The sequence below is a fragment of the Erigeron canadensis genome, chromosome 6, assembly GCF_010389155.1.
Source record: "Erigeron canadensis isolate Cc75 chromosome 6, C_canadensis_v1, whole genome shotgun sequence".
NCBI lineage: Eukaryota > Viridiplantae > Streptophyta > Magnoliopsida > Asterales > Asteraceae > Erigeron > Erigeron canadensis.
In genome coordinates this window covers 40,496,721-40,512,102 of record NC_057766.1, presented here as the reverse complement: position 1 = coordinate 40,512,102, position 15,382 = coordinate 40,496,721, and the positions used below count along the sequence as shown (strand labels likewise).

The window sequence follows — 15,382 nt, the reverse complement described above, 5'->3', positions numbered from 1 at the left end:
ACTCGAATCCAAATAAAATATACCAAAATAAAAAACCTTACGAATAAGCTGCCTATGATTCGCGCTTTAGTTCATTTAATAAGAAGCCCACTCGTGCCATTTGACTACTGGCGAAAAGCACGTTGAAGCCTTATATATCAGTAACACTATCTCACGCGGGATTTTTCCCAGGACTCTACTAGTCAAAAAAAACTATTCTCAGGAAAGATTATATATATTTGAGTAGGTTCAATTCTACCTTTTAAGCGTTGATTACAAATTTTCTGAATTATTCGTAGTTATTAAATGCTTCAAGATAAATTTATATAACCGGCCTGTTCAAATATAGTTGCCGAAAGATATGCATATATTCAATATCAGTTAAAAAGAAAAGAACTCGTAGAAGTTGATAAAATGCTTGATCAAGATATATTCAAGAATTTAAGTTTGAGAAACTTTGTGTGAAGGCATTCTTGTGGGGATTGCGTAAACTAGCCAAAATTTGAGAAGGCATAATATCTAGCTATTTGGTCCCTACTTCAATGAATGGTTGACCAAATAAGACCCTTTTTTATCTTTGCATACTCCGTATAGTATAGCGCAAGTGGTAATCCATTCAAAGAATAAACTAGTACGTACATATGTTATTGTAATTTGATTCAAAATAAAAACCGTGCATGCTTGTTATTTGAACTAAAGAATTAATTTTATCCGCGTGATGTGTGGAGACGGATTATTTCAGTGTAAAGAATAAATTAACTTGAATGTTAATTAAATTGACAATAAAAAAGTATTTTAGGTCAAATGATCATAAGTTTCAAATTCATTATATATATATATATATGAGACAATCAAATAAAAACAGATTTAAAATAAGAACGGTAAGAACATTTTAAAATCATCATTTTGATGCATTAAAAGTCCATAAAACTGACATAGTACATAACTAATTATCATTATTTAAGTGTTTAACAACACATTGATTTATCAAAATCGAAAAAATCACGTTTTTTGATGGATGCATCATTTTGATGAATATGCATCCAAGATGGATGTACAAAACAAAAAACATGATTATTTCGATTTTGACGGATGAATGTGTTGTTAAATACTTAATTAATGATAATTAGTTATGCACTGTGTTAGTTTTATGGACTTAGAGTGAGAACACTTTTAAAATAAGAACGGTGAGAACACTTAAAAACATCATTTTGATGCATTAAAAGTCCATAAAACTAACACAGTGCATAACTAATTATCATTATTTAAGTGTTTAACAATACATTGATCCTTCAAAATCGAAAAAATCACGTTTTTTGTTTTGTGCATTCATCTTGGATGCATATTATCAAAATGATGAATCCAACAAAAAACGTGATTTTTTTCGATTTTGACGGAACCATGTGTTGTTAAACACTTAAATAATGATAATTAGTTATGCACTATGTCAGTTTTATGGACTTTTAATGCATCAAAATTTAGTTTTTAAGTGTTTTCATTTGTTCTCGTTTTAAATTGGTTCTTATTTGATTGTCACCCTAGACAATTTACATATATATATATATATATAAATTTTATTACATTATTTTCACCCTAGCTAGCTAACATGCCCGGTTATTACACTATAATAATAGTCTAAAACTTGAATGACATATAATGATAATATTGTTGCAATATGCGCTCATTATAATTATCGCATGCATAAACATTTAATGACTTTCATTTGTATATATTTTTTTTTGAAGACAACACTCCCACTCAGTTGAATTAGTGTTCTGAATAGAACATGATTATATGGCATATCTACACTAAAACAACGTTGCTATGATTTTGTATCGGGCCCATTGCATCGCAGGTTGGAGACATTTATCTAACATGCCAATGATTGAATATATAATTTTTGTATAATACAAGAAAACATGAGTACGTTCTATTAAAAACTATATTTAATCATCAATAGCACATAATAAACGGAAATTTTGCTTCATAAATAATATGCAAAGAGATGGTTGATAAAGTGAGATCTTTAGAGATAATGTACGTATATATGGTTGGAAAAAATGAGTGGTGGTACAAATTAGTTAATTTGAATCTTAGAATGCAAGATATATGAAAAAGGAGTAGTCTCTTACAAGTTCTATTTATGGAAAAATCAATTGGTTGAACTTATTCCTTATTTCTTTGACCATCACCATTTATGGCTTTCATATATGCCACCATCCATTCAATTCATATGCTCGATCGATCTTCACATCTACAATGCGTTTTCAAACACACATTTAAGTGTGTTTAAACATCACGAATGTTGCCAAGTGTTTAGACAATGTCTTGTTTCGATAAGTGTCTTAATTAGAACATATATACATATATACACAATGTTACTAAAACAATGAAATAGCTAGCTAGCTTTGTAATAAAATGCTCATACGTTTATCTATTTTTCTTCAAAAGTTGTCAACGCATAAATAAACATAGATGCATATTATAGCAGGAATTATATTCCTTTTCAACTTTCACTAACGAAAGCTTTGGCATGTTTAAGCTATGGACGACGTAATATTGTTTTTCTAAAAAGTAATTATTTGATATGTCATACATATACATATATATATATATATATGGTTTATATATCTATCTTTACTGAGAATATGCTGCTAAGATATTTCTTTTTGTTCCAGGATATATATTCAATGATCGTTCTAGTTAGTCATTCGAATCAAGATAAAAAGATGATCTAGTGAAACGATAAAATAAGAATCAAATGCAAGAATATTAACTAAAGGACTGAACTTACCAATAAGCAAAAGTAAAGGGCTAACTATACCCACTATTAGCACAACTTCATTATCAAGCAAAGTGGCAAACCTGTCGTCCTTTTTCCATACCTTTATTCATTCTTTCTTTTTTTTCCCCTATAAAATTCAAAAATCATGTATTGATTAAACTTAATATAATTTGTTAATTTATGTGATACCCAACATTTTCAGCAAGTATTTGGATGTAAATGTTTTAGTGGGATATATAGGGGCATAAGGCAATGTTATAAAAACGAGTTTAAAGTGATTTGTTAATTACTGATGGACAATTAAATGACAAGATAAAAAAAATTTTTTTTTTTTTTTTAAGTTGAAGATAACAATCTATTGAACCAGTCGAATTCATTGAGTTTATGATTTTTCTAATATTATTTTGGGTTTTGCTAAGATGCATTAACTAGTTGTATATTTATCATAAAAATCAAGGAGTCGACATTTAATATAAATATGTACAACATTTTTATGCATGTTAAGTGAAACCCTAAAGGCTTCATTTAACATTTTCCTATTATTTTTAATGTATTGAAAGTTATTTTGGATAGTTTTTCAGAATCTAAAATATATATGGTTGATTCTGACTATTGATATTATTTTCAAGTTGATGTTAGATAACATTTTTGTTATAATATAACAATTTTCATAAGAGCCTACATATTACCTTATTCATCAATAATTATTTTTTGTTAGCACCATATCAACTGCGTGTTAAGCATTAACCAACCACTAATCATTTAAACATCCTTGATGTTACCATTAGTTTAAGATCAATCTTTTATTTAATTTTAAACTTTTACATATATATAAAAATTTCTTATTAACGTCCGTGGATAAAATAAAGAATTAGTGCATGATAAATTATACCTAATGGTAGGGATGAGCAAAAGACCCGTTGATCCGCTCCGACCGAAACCGGCCCGAACCGACCCGTCCGAAGTCTTAACGGGCCGGGTCACGGGTTGGACGGGTCAGGCTGGCCGGGTCGGGTGAAGGCAAAAACCGAAAAATTGTAAAGGAAACCCGCGGCCCGCTCGTGACACGACCGAACCTGACCCGAACCTTCACGGGCCAGGTCACGGGTCACGTTTTCATGCTCTCGCGGGTCACGGGTCGGGCCGGATTTCGACCCGTATACATCCCTACCTAATGGTATTGACTCATTAACATGTCAAATATGGACGGAAACTAGGGGTTGTGATCTCATAAAATTTTCTATAAAAACATAAATTGGCAAGCCGACTCAACAAACCTTTTTTTTTAAACTTGATGTTTAATTAACATAACTTTTTCTAAAAATTGATTAGAATCTTTTAAAATTATTCAACTTTATAAGTAAAATTTATAGATAAAACTGAAACAACTTAGTATGTTCTTTTTTTTCATTGTTTGTTTGTCAGATTGTGCTTTAATTTATACTAGCTTTTATTTAATAAAATTTCTAATTGTTGTTCAAAAAAAACTGAAACAACTTTAACTATTATATCAAAATCAAAAATAAAATTTTAAAATTTAAATTTAATTCATGACTCTTAATTTTAATTTAAATATTAAAAACGGAACAATTTGAAGTCTATAGTTAAATCAAGAGAAAATTTCATTACATCACCATGTAGTTTGCCATTTTATCAATTTTCGCCCTCGTACTTTTTTTTATTATTATTACATCACCCTAAAATGACTTTTTGTATTAATACATCACCCTCCCTCCATACGCCGTTTGTCTCCCTCCGTTACCCCCCTCACGTGCATACCACGTGAGGGTATTTTCGTATTTTGCCACTAAACACTTTCTCCTTCTTTCTCATTCTCTTTTTCAAATCAAAACTCATCTCCTTCTCTAGATCTAAACACACAATAACAATAAAAATTTCATAAACACCTTATCACCACCACCCTTCCCCCCTGATTTATCACCTCAACCTTATCACTTTTATTTAACAATGTTTAACAATATTAGAATCACTTATTTGACCAACATCATTATTCCCCATTTTTTAACCAAAATCCCCCAGACTTAATAAACCCACACCCACCTCTCCAACTCTCTAATCCAACCACCACCGCCGCCCATATCTCCACCATCACACCACTTCCTCTTCAATCCCACCAACCCACTTAATAAACATAGATACAACTATATATATATATATATATATATATTTATGAGCTATTGTAATTGAGTGATGGCAACAGAGCTTGATGATCTGATGATTTGTTAATATAGTTATATCATCGTGAAGGCGGTGGTGGTAGATATGGTGGTGGTGGATACGGGGGTGGTCGTCGAAGGTGGATACGGTGGAGGTGGTGGTGGTTACGGAGGAGACCGTCGTGAAGGAGGATATGGAGGTGGCCGCCGTGATGGTAGATACGGTGGAGGTGATGGTGGATCCAGATAAACAAATGAGTTGAGCAGCTGTATACGGATCTACAGGAACATATGTGACAACAGCAGAAACAAATTGGACTTGGGGATTAACAGGAAAACGAATTGGGAGATTACCATTGTACAGGTTTGTTAATGGATTCATTATTATGAATATGAGTCGAGTTGAATTTGTTATAAAAACGGTTGAAAAACCATCTAGATCTGGAATAAACTTTGATACTTATTTTTGTATATATTTGATTTCATTTGTATATATTTAATAAAGTCATCTGGGATTTGTATGTTTTTTAAGTTTTAGATAGGTTCATGAAGAATTATATATATTCATACATCTAGATTTGAAAAGGGTGAAAGTTGAATACATGGATAAATGTTTGTTGAAACTTTAGATCTGGAAAAGATGGAAAAAATGATGATTTTTAAGGATGGGTGAACTTTGATCTATAAGTTTGAAATGGATGGAACAAATGGGTGTTATGGGTGGCAAAATACGAAAATACCCTCACGTAGTATTCACGTGAGGGGGGTAACGGAGGGAGACAAACGGCGTATGGACGGAGGGTGATGTATTGATACAAAAAGTCATTTTAGGGTGATGTAATAATAAAAAAAAGTACGAGGGAAAAAATTGATATTATGACAAACCACATGGTGATGTAATGAAACTTTCTCTTAAATCAACTTTAGTGGCGGGATTCGTAACCTTCAAAACTTGGGTGTTATTTTCGACAAAGTACGGAAAGTACAATTGGGGGATTGTTTGACAAGATGACTAATTGTTATGTGGTCAATCAATCAATCAGTAGAAAATTCCCCCACCGCCAGTAGTGGCTCTAATTAAGGAATCCAAACCACACCTACTTATTCTTCTCCAATCACATTAAAAAAAGTGGAGGGTAAATTAGGTAAATATTTAACTTCCTAATACAGAACTAATGTATCGTGAGTATTTTATCTATAAACGTTCTGTATATTCTAATTTAATTGTCCATTTTTTCTTATTTTATTTGTTATTAAAGCATGATCTATATATTTTTTAAAGACTCAAAGAGTGAAGAGACAAAAAAGGTTCCGGTTAGATGTGAATACTTCCTATCTAGATTATTTTGAAAGGCATATAGGTCAATGTGAATTCGCAATTTCGTCGTTAGTTATCATTAAGTGGTACTGTGGTAGTCAAATTTCAGTTTCTCTATTGATTTATACTAGCATGATGTCCGCATAAATGTGACAGTGGTGACGGCAATGTGGTAATGACTGGTGGCGGTAATGGTGGCGATTGATAGTGGTGACGATGAGCAATGTAGACTATTGATATAAATGTAATTAATATAATGGTTAGTGTAATTATTTTAAGAGTTGGGGATTGGTGGTGTAATCAGAGGCGGTACCAGGAAAAAATTCCAAAGGGGGCAAACTTAAAAAACTTATGAAAAATAAATCTAAAAAGGGCAAAATGTTAAAAACCTATAAAAAAAATTTAAAATTTTATGAAAAATTTAAAAATATATGACAAAATTTAAATTTGGAGGGGTGGCTTCCCCCCCCCCCCCTTTAGTACTGCCCATGGGTGTAATACTCCCTCTGTCTCATATTAAGTATCCTATTTTGACTTTTGGAGTCTTTTTCTTCAACTTTGACCGTAAATATTTTTGTTTGTGTTATATAATACTTGATATAACATATATGAATTGATTGAGTTTTACATGGACTTTTCATTGATATAACTTTTATCAACTAATATATAACAAACAAAAAATTATTTATGGTCAAAGTCGGAAGAAAAAGACTTGACCATTCAAAATTGGACAATTAAAATGGGACGGAGTGAGTATATTTTATTAAGGGTATTTTAGGTATATTAATGTAAATAATTAAATTAGTGAAAAAAGAAGAAAATGATTTAGAGAAAGAATAAAGGGTATTTTAGTAATATTACATAGAGTCTCTTTCAACGTTACCATAAATAAAATTAGCTATTTCTTTTATATGTAGGTATAGATTACATCAGAAATTATTTTATATACTTGTTAAATAGTTTTTGAAATTTTCTTTGAAACTAATTTTTCCATAATCGTTACAGTCTCTTACGGTCAATCAGTCTTTTTAATCATTAAATGACTACTGAATAATTAAATAATTAATGTTTGTACATATTAATTCAATATAGTTGTTTTTATTTATTAAATCAAAACAAACAATTTTGATTAATTTAACGGGTAAAATATTTTTTTTTATTAATTAAGTTTATTAAGTTCCAAATAAACGGGACTTAGTAAGACATCAATTTCAAGAAAACAAACAAATATCAAATTAAACTATAACACACAAAAAGTCATAGAAAATGATTATCATATGATCAGGTCTAGAAATGTTGTTTTAATTATTTATCTAAGAAGTCTCTTAAGAAAACAAAGTGTCTGACTGACTACATTTACCATCCTGACGTGGATGAAAGTATGAAACTCCAATTCGACGTACAAAACCGAGATATTTGAGAGATAAGTGTTCCTAAATCGTATGTACCCTCCTTTAATTTTCTGATCTTTCTCTCTCCACATCGTCCACTATAAGTAGCGGTTCAAGATTTCATTCTCTTCACACTTTCAAACTCAACTTCTCAAACTTAACTTCCCCACCCTGTAATACGTGTGTGAAAAATGGACTCATCCTTGAAAAATGTACTAGCGTGTCATGTCCAAATAATAATCCTTTCCACATTTTTAACAATATTCGTCGTCGACGCTCGTATCCCAGGAGTTTACACTGGAGGACAATGGGAAAGCGCCCACGCAACCTTTTACGGTGGCAATGACGCCTCTGGCACCATGGGTAATTAATTATTAATTAACTCACATTTTTATTTTATATATGTTGATACATGAGATCGAGTATATATTAATGTATATGTATAGGTGGGGCATGTGGTTATGGCAATTTATACAGCCAAGGGTATGGCGTAAACACGGCTGCTTTGAGTACCGCTCTTTTCAACAGCGGCTTGAGCTGTGGTTCGTGTTTTGAGCTAAAATGTGTGAATGACCCTCAGTGGTGCCATCCGGGCAGCCCTTCCATTTTCATCACTGCTACCAACTTCTGTCCGCCTAATTTCGCTCAACCTAGTGATAATGGTGGATGGTGTAACCCCCCTCGGACCCATTTCGATCTTGCTATGCCTATGTTCCTCAAGATTGCTCAATACCGTGCTGGCATAGTCCCTGTCTCTTACCGCCGGTACTTAATTAGACCTCCATCATTTAATTATTTTTGTTTTTGGATTTAATTGTGGGACCACATAATAAACTGTTAACTGTTTAATATTCGGGCCGGGCTGGACCACAACCGGATTGTTTTGGGTTTGAACCCATGAGCACTCCTACCTTTAACTATAACGAAAATTTGTAATATGACAAAAAAAACTATATGTATACAACATACTATATAGTGTATTTACAAAAAAATTTATGTTATGTATATATAATCCTTCTAAAAATACCTTAGTATACGATACTTGTATTTTACAAGAAGGTATATAGATACTTAAGGTATGTTTTTATTGTGAAATGTCTTAATTATGCACGTAAATAAAAAGTCCTTTATATTTTTCAATATATTTATATAAAATGGAAAGAAATTGCGGCGTTTAATAAAGAATTACGTAAGTTAAATAGTTTATCTTTAGTGATTATTGACCCAATTTACTTTAGATCTCCTAACATTTTGACTTTTCCATCTGAAAAGCCGGAGTAGTGGGACCTGACCATCCCCTTGATATCGTGCTTGTACTTGTACGGTTTTACTAATGCAACTGTTCACTTATAATATATTTACCCCCACTATTAAATTACTCATACTAAGTTTTTATTGACATAGGGTGCCATGCCGAAAGAAAGGAGGGATAAGATTCACCATAAATGGATTCCGTTACTTTAACTTGGTTTTGATCACAAATGTTGCCGGAGCAGGAGATATAACCCGAGTATGGGTTAAAGGTTCAAGGACCGGATGGATGAGCCTTAGTCGCAACTGGGGTCAAAACTGGCAATCAAATGCAGTGCTTGTTGGTCAGTCACTCTCGTTTAGGGTCACTGGTAGTGATCGTCGCACTTCCACCTCTTGGAACATTGTACCAGCTGGTTGGAAGTTTGGACAAACCTTTGTTGGCAAAAATTTCCGAGTTTAGTTACTAGTGTCAAATGAGTTACTTAGGCAAGTCGGATCACAAGTTGAAACACGAGTCGATTTAAAAATACGAATGTTTTAAAGTTTTGATATAAGTAGTAGTCATTGCACCAAACTTATAATAAAGTTTTGTGTCCCGAGTGTGATTTTATTTTTAATATTTATATTTAAATAAATAGGAACAAAGTTTTAGGGGAGTGTGACAAGGAGGTTTGTTTTAGGGGTTATCTTTGACATTATATAATAGAAATGCTTTGTAATGAGAGCTGAAGTGGCTATAAAGTCATGCCTCAACTCATGACGGCCCGCGGCTTTCTATATCTTTCATTTTATTTTAATATTATCTTATACGAATCCAATATTCTATTTGTTTTCGTTAATTTTATTCTATTCCTTATGTTTAAACAATGGTGGCATTTTATTTGACTTGACATTGTGATAAGATAAAACGGAGATAGCTTCTTACAGTACAAATGTAATAAAACTTGCAACAAAAGGGAATACGATGCTTAATTGCCTAGGCTCAAGGTAGGGCCGGTTCAACTTTAAAGGTTTGCACGACTAAAGTTTGTTCTGTAAATATTATCTTTCGATCATTAAAATATTCAAAACGGAGGAGACCATATGCTAGACACTGTGTCTTCTATAGCACCAATCTAGTATACATCCTAAATAACACAGTTTATTATTATGATAAAGGACTATTTATCTTAAGACCTTAATCTACAACCTAATCAGAATACAGTTTATAACAAACTCTTTATAACAATATCCGGTTAAAGGTAACAATCTATTTTTACAATGCTGTTGAAATAAAAATAGAAAGGCAAGTAAAAACGTATCTACAAATTTTCATACGTATCTTATTTGTTTTACTTCCTCGAGATGTGTATACCAACCAAATCCTTTTGTGATTAACACGAATTAGGCAATCTATAAGAGTTTAGTTATCTCCAACAAGTCCAATTGTTTTGATGTAAATCTTAGGTAGCAATCCAAATTATACAAACATGTCGATTAATCCCATTCTAGTGAAAACCAATTAAACAATGAAGGACTAAGGATAGAAAATTAGGCGTTGACATCAGACGCAAACATGACTTTGTTCCAAGTACTATTACTCCTATGTTTAGGCTTATCTTTACTTGAGGCTAATACTATAGCAAAACCAACTCTTAGTTCTAACAAACACTAAATCCTTCAGTCTATACAGCTTGACCTTTTGAACGAATTACCACAGTTCTGAATTCTTGCTAAAAACTTAGTCAGACATGAAAAGTTAAAATCCATTAACCAAATAAATTTAACCACCAACAAATTATTACCAGATCATATATAGTCTTGGATGACAGACACTTTGTTGGAGAGTCTTATGATTAAGTCCTAAAATAACCTGCTAGTAATCTGAATGCCATCTTTGTAGCAAACATACAACACTAACAACAATTTATGAATGCAATACAGTCCTAAGAAACACTCAACCGGTCACTCGAGTCTTCTGCGTTTGTGAACATCCCACATGTTGAGAAGATACGAAACTCCTTCCTGCAAAGTAGCTTTCCTTCCTTCAGTGAAATTCCAAAGCTCAGTTGTGATATATGCTCCACTAGGATTGTAGTCGTTAATCTCTGTCAAAGCAGTTGCCACAGCTTTATATACGTCTTCACCTAATTCTCTCTTCAGGCCTTTTAGTTTATCGTCATTTTCATCGATGATTCTCTGAGCCAACAATACCAGATTAGTATTTAGTCTTTTTATTCCTTACATGTAGTAGCACTGTTGACAAATTTATTACGCGCAAACCTGAGATATCCCGTTGACATTTACGACTTTAAAAGGATGCCAGTTGGGATCTCGGAGGTACTCTTCCCACAATGAGCACAATTCTGAAGCACGGTCTTCTGCATCCATGTCACCATACTTTCTCTTCATGGCATCAAGGAATGGTTTATTCTCAAGCTCTCCCATCCTCTTCACACCAATATGTGAACTTTTTGATAGCTCCTTCAAGCCCTATACGGAAGATGCAGAAACTTTGTCATCCCCACAGAATAAGAATGAATGAACAATCTATTTTGACATCTATATATGGTGCACTTACTTCGATTAACTCTTTACGAGCATCCTGCAGCTCATCGTTGCTTTTGCGTTCCTGGACAACAAGAGTCTGGTTCAAGCTTTCCAAATCATCAAGCTCTTCCTCTTTCTCCCTTAAATTTTTGTGTATGACCTCCACCTTCTTCAGGACCTCCATGTCATCATCTCCAATATGTTTCATAACGTTTAATTGCCCCTTCAAACGTTCTATTTCCAGCTCTACTGCTTGCTTTGCATCCAGTTGTTTCTCAAGCATAATGATCTTTTTATGGAGTTCCTCTTTTTTCCTCTGCGATTGATAGTCACAAATTCATAAAACACGATCTTAAAAAGAAAATGATGTTTAACAAGATGTTGTAACTTTTTATATCAAACAAACCTTCTGCTCTTCAGCAAGCTTCATCACGCTTTCATCAGCTTTTCTTTGTTCATCAGACGCCTTCTCAAGCAAACTATTTTGAATAGCATTCTGGCAGAAGTGAAAAAAATTTAGTGGAGTGGTATAAAATGCGAAGAACAGATAAGAAGTTAAAGGTTCAAAAAAAAGAAAAAAGAACCGTAGACAAAAAACAAGACCTCTTCAATCTCTTCAGCTAATCTTTTTCTTTGATTTTCATTTACTACTTCACGTTTTTCCAGCTCACTACCCCGGAGCTCGAGTTCTTTCTTTTGGCTTTCCAGCTGCTGTTTAATCTTCTCATGATCATTAAAAATCCTTTGGAAATGCTCTCGTGCACTCATCTGGATTTTTCTTATCTCTGATCAACAGAAGCAAATTAGTAATTGATGGTTATAACAAGTGTTTAGAAATAAGTAGCAGAACAGAAAGAACAGCAAGAACCATCATTATAAGATTGATGAAGGAGATCTTTTTCTTCAATCAATTTGCTCATAGAACTTTCCGTTTCAGCAAATTTGCTTTTCATCTCTTCTAAGTGTCTCTTCTTCACTTCAATAACACCAGTCAAATTTGTCACAAGTTTACTGGCCTTGCGATCTTCTTCAGCCATAATATCTGAAACGGTCCTTAAATCTCCAATCTTGCGAAGATGTTCTCCGATTAAATTAGTAGCATTGTATTCTTCAGCACGAGCAACCCAGCCATAAATAAAGTTAGGATCATTGTTAACTTTCCAATCTCTTTTACCACGATGATCGGCCTCATAAGCCTTTTCGAATGACATGGCATTATTGAAACCATCCCAGCCTTTATTGAATTCAACTACAGCACATCCAGAATGACCACGGAAATTCCACAAAGGAACCACCCTTGTGGGGTTAAAACCTCTCATGGTTAGAAGGTCCCTCATATTTGAGCCACTTTTTCCAACATTACGACCATCTTTCATTTCAACAGGAAGGTTAACAACAATTCCCTTCCACGGCCATACAAACATCTCGTCACCATCATGGTCTGCAAGACAATCAACATCCTCTTTAGGTTTTGACGGTCCCGCAGTCCCAACTACATCTTTTTCAAGAAACTTAACTAATGCAAGATGATCCGCCTTGTCTCTCGCATTCCTCTTTTGTGAATCACTTTTCCCCACCATTGTTGCATGTTGCAGTAGCTCCTTATACTGATATTCACGTTTTTTCTTGTTACGACAGTACGGGCAAGTGAAAGCTTCTTCAGATAACTTGACCTGGTGTTTTCCACTTTGTAACTCTTCATACGATTGATCCACATATTCCTCAACTTCAGAATCATTTCCATCGGATTCACCTCCAGAACTTTGATCCATATAATCATCCATTTCGTTCAACAAAGAACGCTAACAATCAGCAAAAAAACCAATAAGATTGTGATATGTTTAAATAGTCTTTTTTAATATATATTAATAAACGCAAACAAGTAACACCAGCAAAAGATCCATGCTTTGTAACATAAAAACGAATGTAGGCATTACAAGACAGCGTTAACGTCCACAACATAGCTGCAACAGTCCACATATTCCCTCTACAAGTACATTATCTACAATCCATAATATATTGGAAGCAATAAAACAAAGACGGCTTTCTAGTATAATTCGGGGGTGTTTGGGATTGCTTATATATAACTATATAAGTCCGTTTCTGCTAAAGCCACCTTATTTCAGATAAGCAGTTTCACAGAGAGTGTATTGTCATTGCTTATCAGCTTTAAAAAAAAAAAAGCAATCCCAAACACTCCTTTACACAGAATTCATAGCACCAAAAACTCGATTCCTTGTTTTAAATCATCTCAAATGTGACAATGTCTTCATCACAAAAGCTAAATTTTGTGTCTAGGTGTGAAAGTTTTAACTCCAACCAAGACAACAAATTTATTTTATTTTCGTCATTTGTTCACCAACATCACAACAATTTTTTCTTTCAGTTCTAATCTAACCTTTTAACACAAAATAATTTTTTACCCCTATAATATATATATATATAGATTAATTAATACTATCAATTTTACAAAGATGCAAAATACTGGAGAATCCATAACGAAACATACATTTGACAAGCAACAAATAACGCAAATATGATACAATCTGCAAAATACAGAACGAAAAATAGTAATCAAATAACAGACGAGGAACCTGGAATATATTGAACTAATCAATTGCTGCCAATTAAGGATTTAGTTGAAAGAATAAATGAATGATGAATGAAAATTAGGGCTTTTTAATTTTTGGGAACATGAAGAAAAAGTGAGAGAGGGAGGGAGGGAGTGGGATTTATGACTTTGGTTGACCAAGAACAAACGCATAACACATTGTTGTTGTTGCCAAACATAACAACATACCAGAAAACAAAATAACCCAAGTGTGAAATAACTATCAAGTACTTTACTCACTTTATCCGTTTTAAAAATAAAATAAAACTTACTTTATGTCCCATGTTTTCTCTTTACCTTATTCAGTTATTCCCTTTTTCTTCTTTTTTTATAATTTTTACCTCAGTTGGTAAGATCACTGATAATAGTAGGGTGTTCATATTACGGTCCAAACCGAAAAAACCGAGAAATCAGACCGAATTTGGCTCGAAACCGAACTGAACCGAGGATCCCGGTCCGATCCACGGTCCTATGAATTCAAGCAAATCGGTTATCGGTCCGGTCCATGTTTAATCCGACAAAACCCGTGTTTAGGACCGACCCGTCAATAATGTTACAAATTTAAGTGTACGTTTGATTCTGATTTCCTTTTATATATGTATTCCTTTTATTTAGCATTAGTTAGCATACAAATTTAAAATATGGGGATAGTATTTGTACTGCTGGTAGTTCCCATTTTCGGAACTGCATAAGGAAAATTCAGGGGGGAGGAGGTTTCTTAATCCATTTTGATCACGTGGAGAAGATGATTGTGACATAGCAGTACAGTACTGCTGCTGTACCGATTATTTCCCCTTAAAATATACACGTTCTTTTCTTCTTTTTTTTTAGCAGATGTAACCATCATATACATAATTTACTAACTTATATAACTTTTTTCTCCAAGTAATCCTAGTAGACTAACTTATACGTGATTTACTAACTTACAAGTTTAGTTTGATATTTTACAGTCATGTGTATGTGTATGTCGTTATGCATCGTGTGATATGGATTAATTGCCAAAAAGGAAAATAGACAATGACAATACACGGTAATATACTAGCATCACACAATAATCGAATAACAATACAACACAATGGATGAATGAATCGGTTAAAGTAAATACAAAAAAGGTGAAACTCAACAGATTGATATGTAGTTGTTTGCATTAATGAATATTAATGCAAAAATATAAAATGAAAGTCTCAAATTAAACATACATGATACAAAAGTTAGGGTCCAAAATTTGGTCCTCGGTCCAATCTTTCAACCCGTAAACCGAGTAAAGACCCGAGCATGAACCAGACCGAAGTAAACGGTCCGGTCCTTGGCTCCACATTTTCGCCTCTTCGGTTTTCG

The 15,382-nt window shown here is 33.2% G+C and overlaps 2 protein-coding genes across 2 annotated transcripts; one reads left to right on the top strand and one right to left on the bottom strand.

Annotated features, from left to right (window-relative positions):
* Window positions 1–7,797: 7,797 nt before the first annotated feature.
* On the top strand, window positions 7,798–9,743 carry LOC122602547 (expansin-A4). Its single transcript, XM_043775153.1, has 3 exons — window positions 7,798–8,013; window positions 8,097–8,415; window positions 9,055–9,743. The coding sequence occupies exons 1-3, from the start codon at window positions 7,842–7,844 to the stop codon at window positions 9,362–9,364; spliced, it is 801 nt and encodes a 266-aa protein (XP_043631088.1). The 5' UTR covers window positions 7,798–7,841; the 3' UTR covers window positions 9,365–9,743.
* Window positions 9,744–10,631: 888 nt separating this feature from the next.
* Window positions 10,632–14,168, bottom strand: LOC122605045 (protein INVOLVED IN DE NOVO 2). The gene is made up of 7 exons (XM_043777915.1): window positions 14,028–14,168; window positions 12,302–13,235; window positions 12,037–12,218; window positions 11,840–11,929; window positions 11,465–11,749; window positions 11,167–11,376; window positions 10,632–11,082 (listed from the first exon to the last, which is right to left on the bottom strand). The coding sequence occupies exons 2-7, from the start codon at window positions 13,215–13,217 to the stop codon at window positions 10,849–10,851; spliced, it is 1,917 nt and encodes a 638-aa protein (XP_043633850.1). The 5' UTR covers window positions 13,218–13,235; window positions 14,028–14,168; the 3' UTR covers window positions 10,632–10,848.
* Window positions 14,169–15,382: the final 1,214 nt, after the last annotated feature.

Bases quoted from the DNA above. Each gene is read 5' to 3' on its own strand.
- LOC122602547 (XM_043775153.1), top strand. From the start codon at position 7,842: ATGGACTCATCCTTGAAAAATGTACTAGCGTGTCATGTCCAAATAATA. The intron at 8,014-8,096 runs GTAATTAATTAT...GTATATGTATAG, and splicing joins TGACGCCTCTGGCACCATGG to GTGGGGCATGTGGTTATGGC. The intron at 8,416-9,054 runs GTACTTAATTAG...TTATTGACATAG, and splicing joins GTCCCTGTCTCTTACCGCCG to GGTGCCATGCCGAAAGAAAG.
- LOC122605045 (XM_043777915.1), bottom strand. From the start codon at position 13,217: ATGGATGATTATATGGATCAAAGTTCTGGAGGTGAATCCGATGGAAAT. The intron at 11,930-12,036 runs GTCTTGTTTTTT...CACTTCTGCCAG, and splicing joins TAGCTGAAGAGATTGAAGAG to AATGCTATTCAAAATAGTTT. The intron at 11,083-11,166 runs GTTTGCGCGTAA...TTGTTGGCTCAG, and splicing joins ATGTCAACGGGATATCTCAG to AGAATCATCGATGAAAATGA.